General features: G+C 39.4%; 1 protein-coding gene across 6 annotated transcripts in view; it reads right to left on the bottom strand.

Moving 5' to 3' along the window:
* LOC121512562 (protein unc-13 homolog C) overlaps positions 1-17,255 on the bottom strand; it is a 134,687-nt gene that overhangs the window by 70,871 nt on the left and 46,561 nt on the right. For all 6 annotated transcript variants that reach the window (XR_005992124.1, XM_041791886.1, XM_041791903.1 and 3 more), the window contains 3 exons: positions 12,882-13,038; positions 12,346-12,414; positions 306-395 (listed from right to left, as the gene is read on the bottom strand). Coding sequence is in view for 5 of the 6 variants with exons in the window: in XM_041791886.1 (XP_041647820.1) it covers positions 306-395; positions 12,346-12,414; positions 12,882-13,038 (316 nt within the window). In the remaining variant the exon portion in view is untranslated. The remainder of the gene's footprint in view (positions 1-305; positions 396-12,345; positions 12,415-12,881; positions 13,039-17,255) is intronic.

Here is a 17,255-nt window from a genome sequence, read left to right as displayed (position 1 = left end):
GATTTCACCTAAAATTGAATGTGCCAACAATCAATCTGGTTTTATGTTTACAATTGAACACTGGGAGGGTCTACAGTCATGAGCAATATTAAAGATGTGTCAGACACACAGTGAAGGGCAGTTCTGTGATAAAAGGTAATAAAAGATGTTTATTTTAGACATCTACATTGGTAAAATAGTGCTGTGCTCCATCATCATTCATTACTATGTTTATGTTTCTTTCAATTTCTCTTACACTGAGTGCCACAGTCCCACATGCCCCTTTAAATTGCTCCATGTCAATACAGCCTACACACTCAATCTACCTTCATCCTGAAGAAGGCGATGCTGGTCAACAGATCAACGGTTGACTTCAGATCTTGGAGGCGCTCTGGGTTTCCTGCAGGGAAATTATCCTGGAAAAGAGAAGAAAATAATAAAAGGGGGGGGGCATCTTGTTGATGGCAGCTTTTTAACGCCACCCACCACATCACATCGTATAGGCCAAAACATAGAAATTGATTACGGAGAAACACCCAGCAATCATAACAAAATGACTGTCTGTCTAATCGTTTAGTGGACAAGGGAGGTCTCTGCTGATGAAAACCTCTATTCTGGGGCCATGAAGTCATCAGGTGGTGCAGAGTACCGTGACGGGGAGCATATAAAGCCCTGACAGCCCTGAGGAAAGGCCTTGCTGCCACATACATTACCCTACTTCACCTGCTTACTCTGCGCTGTTTTTTTCCCTTCCTATACCTTGTGAAAAATACACAATCGAAATTCAGACAACAAACTAAATCTTCACAGCAGCACAAGTCTGCCAGAAATCAAAGTCAAACAGGAATTACAAAACTAGCCTGACATTGCTTGGATGCAGGTTGCAGGAGATGTATTTTTATGTGTCTAGGAAAAGATAAGACAACAGAATTCTCTATTCAATACAACCTGAAAACTGGTTTCAAAATGCCCAACATAGAAAAACTAAACAACCTCCAGGCAAGCAAGCATGATACATATACTGGCTGCTGATGGGGAAGAAAAAGGAAAATAAAACTCATTTTTTTAGCTGCTTTTCTGCCTCAAACTAAATGTTGTTTGCATCACTGCCTCTGGTATTTCATCACTTGTTTCTAGTTGTAGGATCATATTCCCTTTGAATTTTCAAATGTGATTTAAGAACTCATTGCATCCTGTCTCATCCAGTCCCCCGAAGACAGCTTTAAATATAAATCCCCAATTAAAATCATGGAAATAATTTTCTTGCTGCTACTGTACCACCAGCTATCTCATTCACAGCATGAAGCCTATACTGTTAGTTCCATCAGTCACTCCTCTCCCCCTCTCTGCTGACACTCAAATTTCCTCTTACAATAACCTCACATATCTGTAGCCTTTAGACACAAGTGGATCTACCAGTGCCTGTGAAACATACATACACAGCTTCTGCTGCAACCTTGACTGTTGCCATTTATACTCCTCAGTCATAGCAGTTCAAAATGTTCTTGGTCTGTTTTTATTGACTTATTTATTCATTAACTTGTGTAGCCTGTGTAGGAATTGCAAATTTTATAGGGTGAAATCAACCCAAACTGTGGTATGACATTATTGCTAAAACGTAATCCTGAAAAATAAAGATAGCTAATCCACAAAGGCCCTAGAATTCCTCAAGTAATGTCAAGCTAATCAGAGCCTTTTTGCTTTTCCCATAGAGGCATTAACACCTTATCTAAGAGAAGCAAATCACCCATGAAAGACCAGAAAAAAAACTGTGCGATTTTCACTAGTGCCAGCCTGCTTTTCAGTGATAGTGGAAGTTTCACCCTTTCAGTATACTTAGTATGGAAATAAATAAGTCCTTCAAATTGCACCAAAAATTGTATTATATTCTGTATATTTGTTAGAAAGAAATGCTCCAGAGTTTGGAAATTAAAACCTTCAATTATTGGATTCTGAGAAGGTAATCAAGTTTTGTAATTATGGTGATTTTAATCATGTTAAGTCAAGCGCTCATTGACACTAATTTGGTGCGAAGGAAGTAGGTGAAAGTTGCAAAATGTTATCATTTTAGGTTACAGTGTAATCATACATTTGACATCCTCTTCTAGTCACAGATGGTAAGGGTGCACATCTGACAGAGATTTTCAAAGACATATATTTGAAACAAGGAGCCCCTGAGAAGAGTTCTTTCAAACTGAAACCATAGCTTAAGGCAGGAAACCACATTCAGGATGCTTAAGTTGCATTAACACCATGTATAAGTGTAGTTGTGAAGCTACATAAAAAAAAAACAAAATACAAGAACCTGTGGGGGAAAATTCAACACAAATGGATTATGGCCACTAAAAGTTCCATGAATTGTGTTTGAATTGCACCCACTATCGGCTCTGTCTCACAGCTGTGGTTGGTTTCCCTCCCCCTTTTGTTTCTGTTTGTAGAGTTGAGCCTTTGGCATCTCCACTCTGCTGCATGGAACAACAATGTGCTTTCATCCTGACAGAGGTCAAATGGCAGACTAATTTACCCCTGATTCTTAGAACAATAATATTGCAAATGTATTATTTATTTTATCTTTGTTTCAGAATAATTAACTGTTAGCTCATACAGAGAAAAAAAAAGGTGTTGTCCTGATCACTCCAAGTTTTGCATGACATCCCATGTAATTACTGTGGTCCAGCTACCACCTACTCTCAGTTTCACTCCAACTGCCTTTGGCGCTGGCGCCAGTTTTTGTGAATTAGAGGAGTTTTGCAGTAAGCTTCATTTGGAAAGACATTTTGCTCTAAATGAATGCACAATTATTCAGTTACACATGCACAAGCAACAGCAGTTCATCAAGATGCTAGTGCACTGTAGTGCTTTAGGGTGTCATGCTCGGGCCAAATTCCACTCAAGAGGTAGTCTACACATATTTAGGGCCTTTTTTTTTTTTTTTTTAAAGATTTATTTTTGGCCTTTTTGCCTTTATTTGATAGGACAGTGGATAGAGTCGGAAACAGGGAAGAGAGCAGGGAGAGACATGCAGGAAATAGTGCCACGGGCCGGATTCGAACCTGGGTTGCCTGCATACATGGCGCACGCCTTAACCACTCGACTACCGGCGCGCCCCGACGGCCTTTTTTACTCACTTTTTGTCTCTCTCATGACATTATTCCTCTCTCTGCCAGCGTCCATTACAATTAAATGCATACAGACAATTATGCAAATTAGGCGATGACGTCATTTGGCGACTTCTGGCAACTTTTGGGACAGCCAATAGCTAATTTCCATACTGAGGAGTTGGCAACACTGGTGAGTACAACCCGGCTCAGGAACAGGGTATTTGTCAATGAGTAGAGCTGTGAATCGATTCTAAACATTTCCTGTCTCTTTAAAGACTGCCGTATCTGCATAGCACTGGTCTAGTTTATCCTCAGAACAGGACAGGGGATGTAGAAGTAGGAAGATGTCGTTGTTGGTGACTTAAAAATACTAAAAACCTTCACAGTGACAGGATGGACTCCACTGTAAGTATATGGAGTATAAACAAATGTCAACCTGACTGGTTGCCATGGCTGTCTCTACTGTATTAGATTGTGCACATGCGCAGTTGTGCTTGGGCACAGAATGATGTTACTAATGTGAAAGCATTGGAGATGGGAGCATGCCCAAGCGTGGTATGAAACAATCATGCCTAAATGTACAAACATTGCAAAAACACATTTTCTTTGTGAAGTAGATGGTTCCTTTTTGTTTGCACAGGTCAACAGGTGCAAATGAGGGATGGAAAGTAACTAATTACAAATTACTGTAATTGAGTAGTGTTTTTGTGTACTTTTTTGAGTAGTTTTTAAAATCCATCGTTACATTTACTTAAGTATATTTTGATGGAAGTATGATACTTCACTAGATTTTAAAAAGCATTAGGTAGTGAGTAAAAAATATATATTTAAACTGATTGAGTACATCTGTTTTGCTGTAGAAATAACACACTCTTTGTGCAGTGTTTCTAAAAACCAAAGGAACTTTTAACTTCTTTATCTGAACAAAGTCCAAGAGTGTAAAACGCCAACATCAGCAGCAGAAAAACAAAGGAGGAAAGAAGCAGATTTATAGACCAGAAGCAGGCAAGCACTCTAAAAAAAGCAAAGCATCCATCTCCAAGCTAAAGGTAGAGACAACATCATCATGGCCTTTCAAAAAATGACAGAAAGTCCATTATGAGATGGGACGAGGAGTGAGTGATGCTGATGAGCTTTTAGTTCTTTGTCTTCCTTCTAGTCTTCAATGAAAATTGTGTTGGGCCAGTGCCTGCACTCAATGCAAAACTTCAAAGCACTGGCTACTTATCATCAAAATAAAAATAAGGTCAGCACAGATTATTTCCTCAGCTCTAATAACTTTACTATGACTTGACAAAAAAAATGCTATTACTCAGCTAATCTGAGTAAGGTTAATATCAGGTCATACACTTTTCTTGTTTGATGTACTTAACTCTTATGTGGGAGGACAGAATGCATTGTAAGGTTTAGTGATTACCTTGTGTGAACACCACTGTATTTTTGATACTAAACGTTTCAACTAATGGAACTAATTACAGCACCACTGGGTAAAGTTGATAGTTAAATTCACTATTCCCTTTTCAAATTAACTTTGCAGAATAATGGGAAAAAAAAGGAAAAAAAAAAAAAAGGCTGGTCAAACACCAGAAAACGAGTGGAGTGAGTTCAGGTAATCATGTGGAAGAAGAGATCACAAGCTGTCATGCACTGTCAGACACTGGCTCTGAAACTGCCACAGGACCTCAACACTGGCATGCCATGTGTCTGTGAGATTGGATTTGTGTGCGTATTGACTTGATGATTTATCAAGCAGATCCTTAGTCAGTTAATTTTAGATAGTTCGTTAAATGATGATTGTCTCAAATGCTTTATTCAAGACGTTTTGACAACCACTTCATCATCTGTCTAAATATAATGCATTATCTTGTTAGACAGAAAATAACTTTTAATCTTTTACATAGGCACATTTAATTATGTACAGTGAATATCAGGATTTCACAATAGTTTTGGCACAGAACTTCACACATATGTGACTTTGATTTCTGTTCCTTTTTAATAACAAAGAGAAGAAGAAGAAGAACAGCAGCAGAGGCTTTCTGTCACTCTGAAATGTGAGACTAGCTTGTCACTTACATTTGGCTTTTCACATTGTCATACATTTCAAAGGACTAGCTTTGGATTATACAAGTTTTGCTCAGCAAGGAACAGGATTAGCCCAAATGCCTGTAACTATGCAGATGTAGCCTTGTTTTCTTTGTTTCCTCCAGAAACTAGATAATTCTTTCTGTCTGCCATGTGGGGCAAGTTGTTTACTAGTGTAGCACACTGTGAAGAGTGGAAATGACACAAAAGTATATAGTTTTGTTTAGGTGATGCTTTTAAAGTCCCATTAACATCTAGGTGACACTGCATATATCAAAGTCCTGAAGATGAAGATGAAAACAACTATGTACTTTTTACTGTAGAAGGCAGCATGAACTTTTGCACCGTAGAAAGCAGCAACCAGTTGTTTGCATTAAGTAACCTTTTCTCTCAAAGCCCACTGTTATACTGCACAGAGCTCCATTTTAAGGGAATAGCACACAGCTCCCATGGGTGCTTACTGAACAAACATCACTTTATATCAAACTGCCCAAACTAAGCCAACAGCACAAATCCCTTTCCGCATGCTCAGAATACTCTGATTTTCTGTATCTCCCAGAGAAACCTGCAAATCCCAGCTGGGACAGACTGGCTATACAAGGTGTCACCAAATATCAGGGCTGTTAGAATAAAGTTTAAAGGGAAGAAACGCATATGTAGCAAAATGCAGAGTGGCAGCAGCACCCTAGTTCTTTCTGTGCTGATTCAACCCCTCTGTTTTACAAAAGCAAACTCAATCTCCCTCAGAATGTCATTATGGGAAAATCCATACGGTGAACGGGTGGTTCAGCCAGATCTGAATCTTATTACTGTCCAATAGTGGCAGGCCGGCTCAGTGGGACAGCTTGAGAAAGTGCGGGAATGAAGGAGAGAAACTATGAACCCTGGCTGTATGTGTGTGTCCGTGCGTGTGTGTGAACCGCTGGTCTGTGGCAGGCTTGACAAGAGAGCAGCAGGGCAGTGCTGGCAGGTGAAGCCAATGTGATATTCTGTGACTGCTCTCAGTGAACGTGTCATCAGGAGACAGCCGGGCCATCTGAAAATAACAGAGGCCATCTCTCCTTCACTTAACCCTCTCTCTCCTTTGCTGTCGCCTGCTCGCCATGCCTCCTTTCACTCTTCATTTTATTTTCCTCTTTTCAAATCCGACTCACTCCTTCTGCACCTCTCTCCCACTCTTTCCAAATCCCATCTCCTCCACCACACTCCCTGCTCGTTTCATCCACCTCTCCTCTTTCCAAATCCTGTTTATCCCTCCCTCACTATTTGCAACTTCATTGTCTATCCTTTCACTTCTTGGTATCTACTGGCTGTCCTTCCCTCAACCTCTCATTTTTCTCCCTGAGAAGGCAGACAGCAGGATCCGCAGCTACCAAGGTGTGTCTGTACAGACACATGGCTCCCCACAGCAAGTCATAGAACAGGACAGGAGAACTAAAGCAATCACCCACTCAATGGTACATTACCTTTTGTGTCACACTAAAGGTGAGCGGGTCATCTCACAGTTACTGTTCACAGTGAAATACCACCAGCTGGGGAAAAGTGTGTGTGGCTGCTCAGGTGCATACCTGCGTGTGAGTCAGTGAGCCTTTGCAGTCAAACTGCCACGTTAATGTGTGCACTTTTGGGAAGGGGTGTGCCAGAGAAATGAGTTTGTGTGCACATGCATGTGTATGAGAGATATAGAAAGATGGAGGTGGAGAGATATAAAGATAGAGCCAAAAGGAGAGAAGGAGCATGTTTGTGTTATGTACCTGCATGTGAGCATATGTATGCAGACATACTTTTATAGGGTCAGGCAGCATGTGTGACAGTGTTTGTGACAGTGTGTGGTGTCTAACAGGATTAACTCTCCTGGGATTGTTCTGGCAGATTATGTCCTGTATGTGAGGATTTCAATCTGGCTGAGTAGAACACAGCGGCACATTTACTGACCTACGAGTGGGAGATCTCAGGCAATTACAGATGAATCTCTGCCAGCCGATTTCAAATTACACCTTATATCATGTATTCAGGGTAAGGGTAGGGTAGTAGCATTTTTGGTTGCACTTTTAGACAAATTGATTTGGAATTAAGTTATCTGATAATGCAGGCAGGGAAGACTGTATTGTTTATGCTTTAATCATACAAACTTTAGCCTTCACTCTTTGGAGTGGACTGCTTTATTGTTACTTTCTGATCAATTTTAAACAACAAATAGGTGTTATTTTGCTCAGGTTCTCAGCAAGAGAAGCTGTTTCAATTACAAATCAATGACTAAATGACAACCATAAGTGCAATAAAAAAAGTAATTCTAGGCCACATCTACAGAAAGTTTTGTGGATACTGACAACATGAAGCCTAGTTGTGATGCATCAAATAGTGACAGCAGTTTAACACATACAGGTTATAGCTATGACAGGAAAATTCTCTATTTACAGCAATGCATGAGGTCTGTTAACAGACATCATTCTGTGACAATCACTTAACAAACTTCCACGTTGAATACACCCAACCAATCTTGGAAACTGGGTCAACTTAGAGGCAGTAAAACAACATCACACCTGTCAACATAAAACACATATGCCCCCAACTTATAAGTAAATGTGGGGAAAATAGGACGAACAAAATGTTTAATAAATATAACTTATTGTAATTTATAGCAATTCAACACTAGGGGTGTAACGGTGCGGAAAAATTTTGGTTCAGTACGTACCTTAGTTCTAAATTCACAGTTTGGTACATTTTTGGTACAGTAACTAAAGCGAATAAATAACAGAATTTTATATATATTTTTTAATTGTATTAAATTGTATTAAAATGAATAAATTACATTTAAATTATTAATAATGCTGCAACCTCTTTCCAAAAGGTCTTCAATTAATAAAAATATTAATAAATAAATACATTTTTGAATTTCTGTTATTTTAATTGATATATTGACATATTTATATCCATCCATACTAAAATTTTCCAGCCAACTTGAACACATCATCATAACTGTAAGTTAGCTTGTTAAGTATGCTAATTAACATCTATCCTGCCAATTTCAACACGGACTTCAGCACTGGATTGCTTTTTTGACCTACTACAATGTTTTAGAGAACTTTACACTTGGTGGATAAGGAGATTACAGCCATGTGACATCTGAGGATAACTTTACCTATGATGCAGCTGCAGACATGATGGAGTCCCCTCTCCCCCTCCTCTGAGGCTGACAGCTGAAGATACACATTTAGAACTAATTTCAGAGCACCATTGTTATAATAAAAAGATCTTAAATCATGGGAAATTCACAACCAGCTGGATAGACTTTTTGTTGTTCCTCCAGTGACGTTCTTGTTTGAGTAGTGCCTTTTCAAATGCTTTGATTGATCCGCTGGACAACGTGCTGTCAGCAACACACCTGCTGAATAATGTCAGCGCTACTATTGTTGTTTTTGTCCACTGTTGTATTTTACTGGGAAACAAAGTGTTCCTAAACAAGACACTTTTATCGGGGAATATTCAGGCTGTTGCTGTCGTTTGCTGTGGTTGTGTGGTTGCCAGGACAGTGTAACAGTGAGTTGTTCTCTGGTTTTCCATCTGTGTATGAGCTTCGTTCAACATGTATCCATTCGGTACACGTCTGTACTGTACCAAATGGATACAGTAAGAATACACGTACCTTTACACCCCTATTCAACACTGCCCACTTACTAAGACTTTAAAATTGGAAATGTACAGTGTAAGATTTTTGATGACATCCAATATGTAAATATTTATGAAATAATTTTAGCTGTAACCAGTACTGATACTGGTATTTCATCTGGTTCAGACTAGGGATATTCCTGGCATCTATTTCCCCATTCAGCGAAACAGCAATTTAAATTTTGTTTAACCAACTAGTCTATGTAGTATATTTTTACCATTAGTGTCATGGAAGCAGTGCTACACACTGTCATGCAACGATGCCTTACCCTTACTGTGAGTTCAAAACAGGAGAAAAGAAAATAATGACGACAGATAGCCATTACTCTGCTAATGGGCCAGATGGAGTACAGCAGCTACCAACATGGTAGATCTCCAACAAAGCATTGCAGCGTGACAATACAATCCAAAACCCTATTATACTGAACTGAAATATCATGGTGATCAGTATTATCAAGATATTGAAGAAATTATTGAAATCATTTCAACTTTACATACGCTTTATAAAAAGCCCAGAGAGGGAAGTCTGGGCTTCCCTGTTTAGGCTGCTGCGCCCACGACCCGATCTCGGATAAGCGGAAGAAGATAAATGGATGGATGGCATTTCAACTTTAATTTACATACGACCAACAGTTACGAATGATACAAGCCGATATTTACAGTAAAAATCAGCTAATATCTGCTGATACTTATATTAATCTGACAAGACATGCATCACTACATAAATAGGGGCTTTGATAAAGATGACACAACACCTCTCTAAAAAAAGAGAAACTAAAATGTAATAAAGAAACTTACATCTTCAAAGTAAGATGGCTAAGCTCAAGATGGCTACTATGTGAGTGATTATAATGCAAGTTGGTAAGCTCACAAAATACCATAGGTTAAAAGATCCTAATAATAATATATACAGAGAGAATAATAGACAGTTAAGACCCATTCCTACAGGCAATCCAACCCCACTGCAGCAGGAGCATTTACAGTTCAGCTTTCGCTCTCTCTCTCTACTCCCCACTGTGCACCACATTGGTTTTTGCTGCAGTATACATGTTCTAGTAACTGGCAGTTAATGATGAAGCCTCTGACCTTGGATGCTGCAGCTTAATCACCATCATGTAAAGTATGTCACTTATGTTAAATAAAACATGCACAGTGGGGTGGGAGTGGGGGTTGTCTAGTTAATATAGGGGAAACTTCAGGCATTTATCACACACATTTCTATGGCTGAAAATGTAGTAATCTGTCCTTCAGTCAGACAACCTATGTGTACGTTGTAAGATGTTTAATGCAGCAACAGAACATCATTTGTGTTTGGCGTTGAGGCTCCAACCGCATCACTCCTCACAGATTTCCTTTACATGCAGAATTTGAGGAGTGATGAGTAAATCTAGTCAGAGCGGTGGTGGTGCTGCTGAAAGTAAAGGTGTATTACCGCTGCAGGATAGAGAGAGAGATTGGAAATCTTGAAGCTTAAATAAACCAGTTTCTGAAGATGTATTTGTTAGACAATTGTGAGGGATGATACATGTGATTTCAATGCAGCTGTAGTTGCCTGCCTGAACTAGCTGTTGCTGTATATGCTAGAGCGTACACATTTTCAGGAATGAAGCCTAGTTTACAGTTGTTTACAAGTGGTCAGGTGCCCTAAATCTACTTAACAGCATGGCAGACAGAGTGCTGGACACTCTCTGCAGGGTCTGTTTATTAGACCAGGAGGACCGCTATTTCTTGAGATGCTGATGGACCTCTTGACCTCCCTGGTTATCATCATATCTGCCTGGCAACACCACTGGATACTATGATGTCTGTGTTCATGTGTACAGTATCTAAAATTTCTGCCTTTCCTTATGATACATTTAAAATTCCACTTCATTATCGGAATTTAAACCACCCCTGCCTCTATCCAAGTTGAAAGCCATGATGCTGTTAAAACTATAACAGCATGATTGTGGGCCATTTGACATTATCAAATGTCACTGCCTGTAAGACACCATCATTACATCTAGAATGGCATTTACCTATATCTATCAGCACACCTATGCACCTGGCATTAGTGTGCACCCTTGTGACGATACTTGTAAAACTTCTACACATCATCATAACCAAAGCTCATAAAAACGCTGAAATGCATTAATAGAAAGAAATAACCAAGTCAATAGCTATATTTTAAGGGATAACAACATGTTTGGTATTGGCTACAAAGTGTTAACAGAAGACTACTACAGATGGATATGCACACACAGGTAAGCAAACTGTAAAATGTCAATTGAGTATGAGAAATGGAGATATCTACAGGTGTATCTCAAAAAATTAGAATATCATGAAAAAGTTGAATATTTTTTGTCTCTCTTTTCTGAAAGTGAAACCCATATTTTATATAGACTTGTTACACATAGAGTGAAATATTTCAGGCCTTTATTTCTTGAAATGTTGATGATTATGACTTAGAGATATGTAAATCCAAAATTCAGTGTCTCAAAAAATGAGAATATTACATAAGATCAATTAAAAAAGGATGTTTTAAACAGAAATGCCAGGCTTCTAAAAAGCATGTTGATTTCTATGCCTTCAATACTCGGTTGGGCCTCCGTTTGCATGAATTACTGCATCTCTCCACTCCTCCAGAATCTGGGACCTAGAAGAGTGGAGAGACACAGAATCCACGTTGCTTGAAGTGTGAAGTGTGAAGTTGCCACAGTCAGTGATTTGGGCTGCAATGGCATCTGCTGGTGTTGGTCCACTGTATTTTCTGAAGTCCACAGTCAACACAGCCATCTACAAGGAAATTTTAGAGCACTTCATGCTTCCTTCTGCTGACAAGCTTTATGGAGATGCTGATTTCATTTTCCAGCAGGACTTGGCACCCGCCCACACTGCCCAAGGTACCAAAAGCTGGTTGATAGGCCAGCGAACTGGCCTGACCTGAACCTTATAGAGAATCTATGGGGTATTGTCAAGAGGAAGCAGATGACCTGAAGGCCGCTATCAAAGCAACCTGGGCTTCCGTTACACCTGAGCAGTGCCACAGGCTGATCGCCTCCATTCCACACCACATTGATGCAGTAATTCATGCAAAAGGAGGCCCAACCGAGTATTGAGTGTATAGAAATCAACATACTTTTCAGAGGCCTGATATTTCTGTTTAAAATATCCCTTTTTAATTGATCTTATGTAATATTCTCATTTTTTGAGACACTGAATTTTGGATTTTCTTATCCGTAAGCCATAATCATCAACCTTTCAAGAAATAAAGGCTTGAAATATTTCACTCTATGTGTAACAAGTCAATACAATACATGTGTTTCACTTTCAGAAAAGAGTGACAAAAAATATTGAACTTTTTCATGATACTCTAGTTTTTCGAGATGCACCTGTATATTGAAGCCTCAAGGTTACAGGTAGAAGGCAATAAAGCATACTAAACATGTAGGTAAGAAGAATGAAATGTTGAGTGAAAACATACTCATGGAGAAAAGAAAGAAAAAGAAAAACACATGCAAAGATTCTGACATACCCGATATTTAGAGAGGTCGATCCTCAATGAGTTATGCAGCTGGTCCAGCAATTTGACAAATTTCTCCCTCTGTGAGGAGGAAAATTTCATAATTCAGTTTAGAGCATCACCACACCCAAAGCATTGTGTCTAGAAATTTACAACTCTGTGTGGTAGGAAGCATTGCTGTATGCCTGCTGTGATTCATTTTTACTTCTTGGAAGAAAATTTAGTGATTAAGCTAGATTGCCAGACTCGGCTTTCTGCCTAGAAATATTATTTGATGCCTCACAACATTAGCTTATTAAAAGTTGAATTGTAAGCACCTCTGCAATTTTGTTGATTTCAAGTGCACAAAATGCTTTGACAGATAACTCTAAATAAGACTGATGGCAGAGAAAAGTGAAGTCAAGGTTCAATATAAAACTTCAAGACAGCATTCGATACTATGTTAGTCTGACTGGAGACCACAGACAGGCCTCATTTTCAGTAAGAACCACATCACAGCTGTAATGTCATCGGATGTCAGACTATGAGACAATAATAGGTGCACTTACTCCAAAGTTAGAGGCAGCAAATCGGTCAGAGGCGGAGGCAGTGGTTGTGGTCGTGGTCGTGGTGTGGGCGAAGTAAGCATTGATATTAGCAAGCAGGTTGCTCATCACTGCTGGCACACCAGGACACATGTATTTGGCGGACAGACAAGAAAAGTGCCTGCAGAGAAGAAAAGAAGCAGCTATTAGTTTTTGTAGCACAGGAGGCTGTGCAATTTTTAGACAAAATATGAGATATCTTCACTACAAAGGACCAGTATACAATAACATGACAAAATGAGCAGTTATGAAGGTTCATTACTTTGACATTTCTCATAATAGATAAAGTTTAAAAGGGCTTAAAAGGGATCATAGTAAAGAAGCTACCCCTAGAAATAAACACCTAAAACATTCTCCCAAATCCTGATTCAATAATTTGCTTTGCATTGCATTGACCACGGTAAAATAATAACATAAATAAAAACAAAGTGTGAACAGACTATAGTACAATATTCCTTCATTATTTAAGCCTTCTCGCTGCTGAAGAGGGGACATAATTTTAATTTTTCTAACGATTACTTCTGGTGGAAAAGTTAATGCATAAGCAGTTAACAGCCCTGTTCATGTAGTAAGAAAAATGCCCTCATGGACTATCTATTGCTAATGATGCCATTAATCACAGCTGTATAACCTGTAGTATTACTGACATAAGGTTGCACTGATAAAAGTAATAGATTGAGAGAGAACATTCTACAATAAGTCCTGTTGGATTCCTTCAAGAGATTTAATTTTCATAACAAAAGAGACAGAACAGAGAAAAAATGGAAAATGGAAAATGGAAGCCAGTGCTGAAGTGCAAAAAACTGATGTTCCTCGAGTGTCCACTGCAAAAGCACCAGAACTCACATATGCACCTCATCGGACCCCATTAAAGCAGAAAAAAGCATATTTACAGCCTGGTTCAGAAAACAATTTTTGTGGGAATATCTCATGTATTAATGGGCAGAGGGAAAACAGTGGGTGACATTTTGTTTAAAACTTAGAAAATAAGGACACTGAGTTATTCAAAATTACACCGAAAAAACTAACATCATTTTTACTCAGAAAGTCTGAGTTAATCAAACTACTTTTTGTAACCTACTATATACACTTATCATAAGGAAGTTACTTGTACTCCTAGGTCTCAGAAGCTAAGGACAAAGCAAGTTAAGTAATCAGAACTTGTAACCTTTTTTCACTGCACTGTAAGACCAAACAGTAAAAAAAAATGGTCTGAAAATTGAGTTATGTTTACTAAATATGTTTACAACTTTCTTTTTCTAAGTTGATGGAACTCATTTTTAGTTTAAAGTTAACAGTACTCAAACAACGTAATTTTTTGTCATGGTACCCAATTTTTTTAATTATCATCCCTTAGGGTCTTTACACACTGGGTCTGTTATTTTCAGATGTGTCTTTTCGGATCAGTAATCCGAAAAAACATCACGCACTAGGGCCCTGCACACTAAGTCTGACGTGTTTTTATTTGCCTTCACTGAGAAAATTCCTGGAATGTGGAACATTGTTTTGTACTGTGAGCCTGTGGCTCTGTCACTCCTTTAAAATCCCGCTGGATCCATCTATGCTGACAGAGAGCTTCGTACAGCACCTGCTCATGCGTCATGGTGCTGAGCCAAGTTGGAGAAATGGAGAGCAACTTTATAATTCAGTCTCTGTTATGACCTGTGAAAAGGCTAAAACTAATGCCTTTATCTGTTATATTTCCATGGCTGTTCTCCACATAATATAACGGCAGACTACGGTGTTTGAAGTGATGTTTGGTGTGAGAGAGGGAGGGAGAGAGAGAGAGGGAGGGGGTTGGGCGGGGGTGAGCGAGCGAGGAGGAAGCAGCAAGCACTGTTTAGAATCATCAATCACCCATTTAAATGACTCTGATTGATGTGAAAACTTTACATAAAATCGAACCTGTTCCGGAAAAATACGGAGCCCCTTAAGGGACGTGGAGAAAAAAAAAATTTAAGGGAGATTTTTTTTTTTTTTTTTTTAAGGGACATAAAAAGAAAATGGGATTATAATGGGATTTATTTTGCAGTTTAGGGGCATAGCTGATATGACTGCATGCTGGCATGTTGTAGCTGTTTGAGAGGAGCTTAAAACCTGCCTCAGCTCCATTTCTTTGTCTGTTACTAGGCTGATCTTAAGTTAGTTTGAGACAGTGTTTTCAATATGGCAGCTGCCCAGATGGGCCTCCAGAGCCCCCTTTAGTAACAAAAAGTATGACGTCACTCAGGCTTCATTCAGTATATTCTACAGTCTAAGACTGTGGCCAATCCAAGTGCTTTTCTTTGAGGTGAATCCTAACATCTGTGATGTGCACCAAATACACTTTGGCATCTCTCCCAGGAGGAGGACTTCTACTACTGTAGCTTTGATGTCTTCTGTTTAAATAGATATTCTAACGTTTTCTCCTGTCCTCAGCACCTTTTAACTTTAAACATAACGGAAGGGGCTCACTTCATATTTGCAATAATGTCTCTCTTTCTCCTCCCTACACAAACACACATCTGTAGCAGTGTTATCCAGCAGTAATTAAGCACTGGAGTCTGAGAGGCCTGGTATGAGCAGGGATCTTTGCCTGACTGAAGAGCATATGCTCATTTCAGCACCTTATAGTGCTGCTTCACAAGCCATGTGGAATGCCTCCTACATTATACTTCGGTGGTACAACGAACATCAAGACTGTATACTATCTCCATATCCTTTCACGCAGTATAACAGATCTTATTATTCTTGGAAAAACATCCCACATACAAGAATATATCTGCAATAATCTGCATGTTTGATGTAGAAAACAATTAAATACAGAGGGGCTCTTTCAGCTTCAAGTGTGACCAAAAGCTTCTTAACATCCAGAGGCACTGGACAATTTCATGGTAAAGATGCCTGAGAGCTTAAAGAACAAGGCAGCTGAGATCCATCAACACAGAATTTCTTTCCCATATAACATCTATTGAAAAACAGATTTCCTATACATTTCTGTGAACTAGATTAAGCAATCCGCATGTTTTTCCACAGATATATTCATAAAAACCTCAGATATTTTACAAATTTTAGATATTAAATTTGGAGTAAAGGAGTCACAAGCCAAGAACATCTAGCACAGTGAATTGTTGGCTCGTGAGGCAGAAATGCCAGAAAAAGGCAGATTTGTGAGAGCAATGATTACTGATTTACTCCCCCACTAGAGTACAGCTCCAGCACACATATACGAAAATGTGCACACACTCACAAATAGAAACACAAACATGTTCTCATTGGGAGGCCTATTTAATTACTCCGCTTTCAGCCTCCAAATTACCACAGAGCACTTGGGGTTAGGCGAGCAAAGAGGGTAATGCAAGGAGAGTGATGATGGCATCCGCTGAATTCCCATGGTGCTTTTAGAGCTGGATCTCCTGAGCTGATTTCCAAGAGTAAGATGTTGCTTCTCCCACTGTAAGCCTGCTTTGGTTTTCACTAGTGAACCAGATGCACGAGGCACCCATTCACATGTCAATTTATGGTCTTTTCCGTTGCTTGGAGCGATATGAAAAAGATGATGAGAAACAGGGGTGGGAGGTAGGGAGGGGTGATAGAGTGAGATGAAGAGAAACGAACACCAGAAAGGGGGGTGTAGGGGGCTGAAGTGCAAGGGAGGGAGAGTGAGTGTTCACAGCTGCTGTGATTTATGCAGCCATCATGTTCAGAGTGACTGGGAGTCAAGGTTCTGTGATGAAGAAAACTGAAAGGTAGGTCTTTTCATAAATTCCCGATGAAGCATTATAAGCAGTGATATGAGAAACACCAGGCTTAAGTAAGGTTCAGGTCTGACGTATTAACTCCATCGGAGAAAGCTCAAAATAAGGCCACTCACTGCTCCACTTGTCTGCTCTTAAGTAACCTGCAATCCCTCATATGCTGTAATACCCCAACATGCTGAAACAACAGTCCATTACTTAACAACTTCACACCTGTTCGCAGCTGCAAAACAAGTGTATCAATGACACTTGTGCTGCGTATGTGGGCATAATAATAACAATGGCTAAATGTAGCTTTAAGGGGCTCAACAAAGACCCCATCACAAATTTTCTCAGCCACTGTGTTGGAAAAAAAAAGGGAGCTGATGTGGGATATGGAGGCTGAGGAAGGATCACTGGAATCAGACAGAGGAAAAGGTAGTGGGATCAAACATGCTTGAAGCAAAGTGGAAATAATCTTGAATTCAGATTCATCGTATTGTATGGGACTACTGAATTCAGACTTATTGTATAGGCTGAGGGACACAGTGGTCCCATTTTGTCACAGATATTCAAAGCAACCCCTTTGCAGCATGAGCATTTCATGTTGCCTCATCTTTTA

Source organism: Cheilinus undulatus, linkage group 1 (genome assembly GCF_018320785.1).
Source record: "Cheilinus undulatus linkage group 1, ASM1832078v1, whole genome shotgun sequence".
NCBI classification, from domain to species: Eukaryota; Metazoa; Chordata; class Actinopteri; order Labriformes; family Labridae; genus Cheilinus; species Cheilinus undulatus.
The sequence above is the reverse complement of the archived record's forward strand: the minus strand, read 5'-3'. Positions and strand labels throughout refer to the sequence as shown.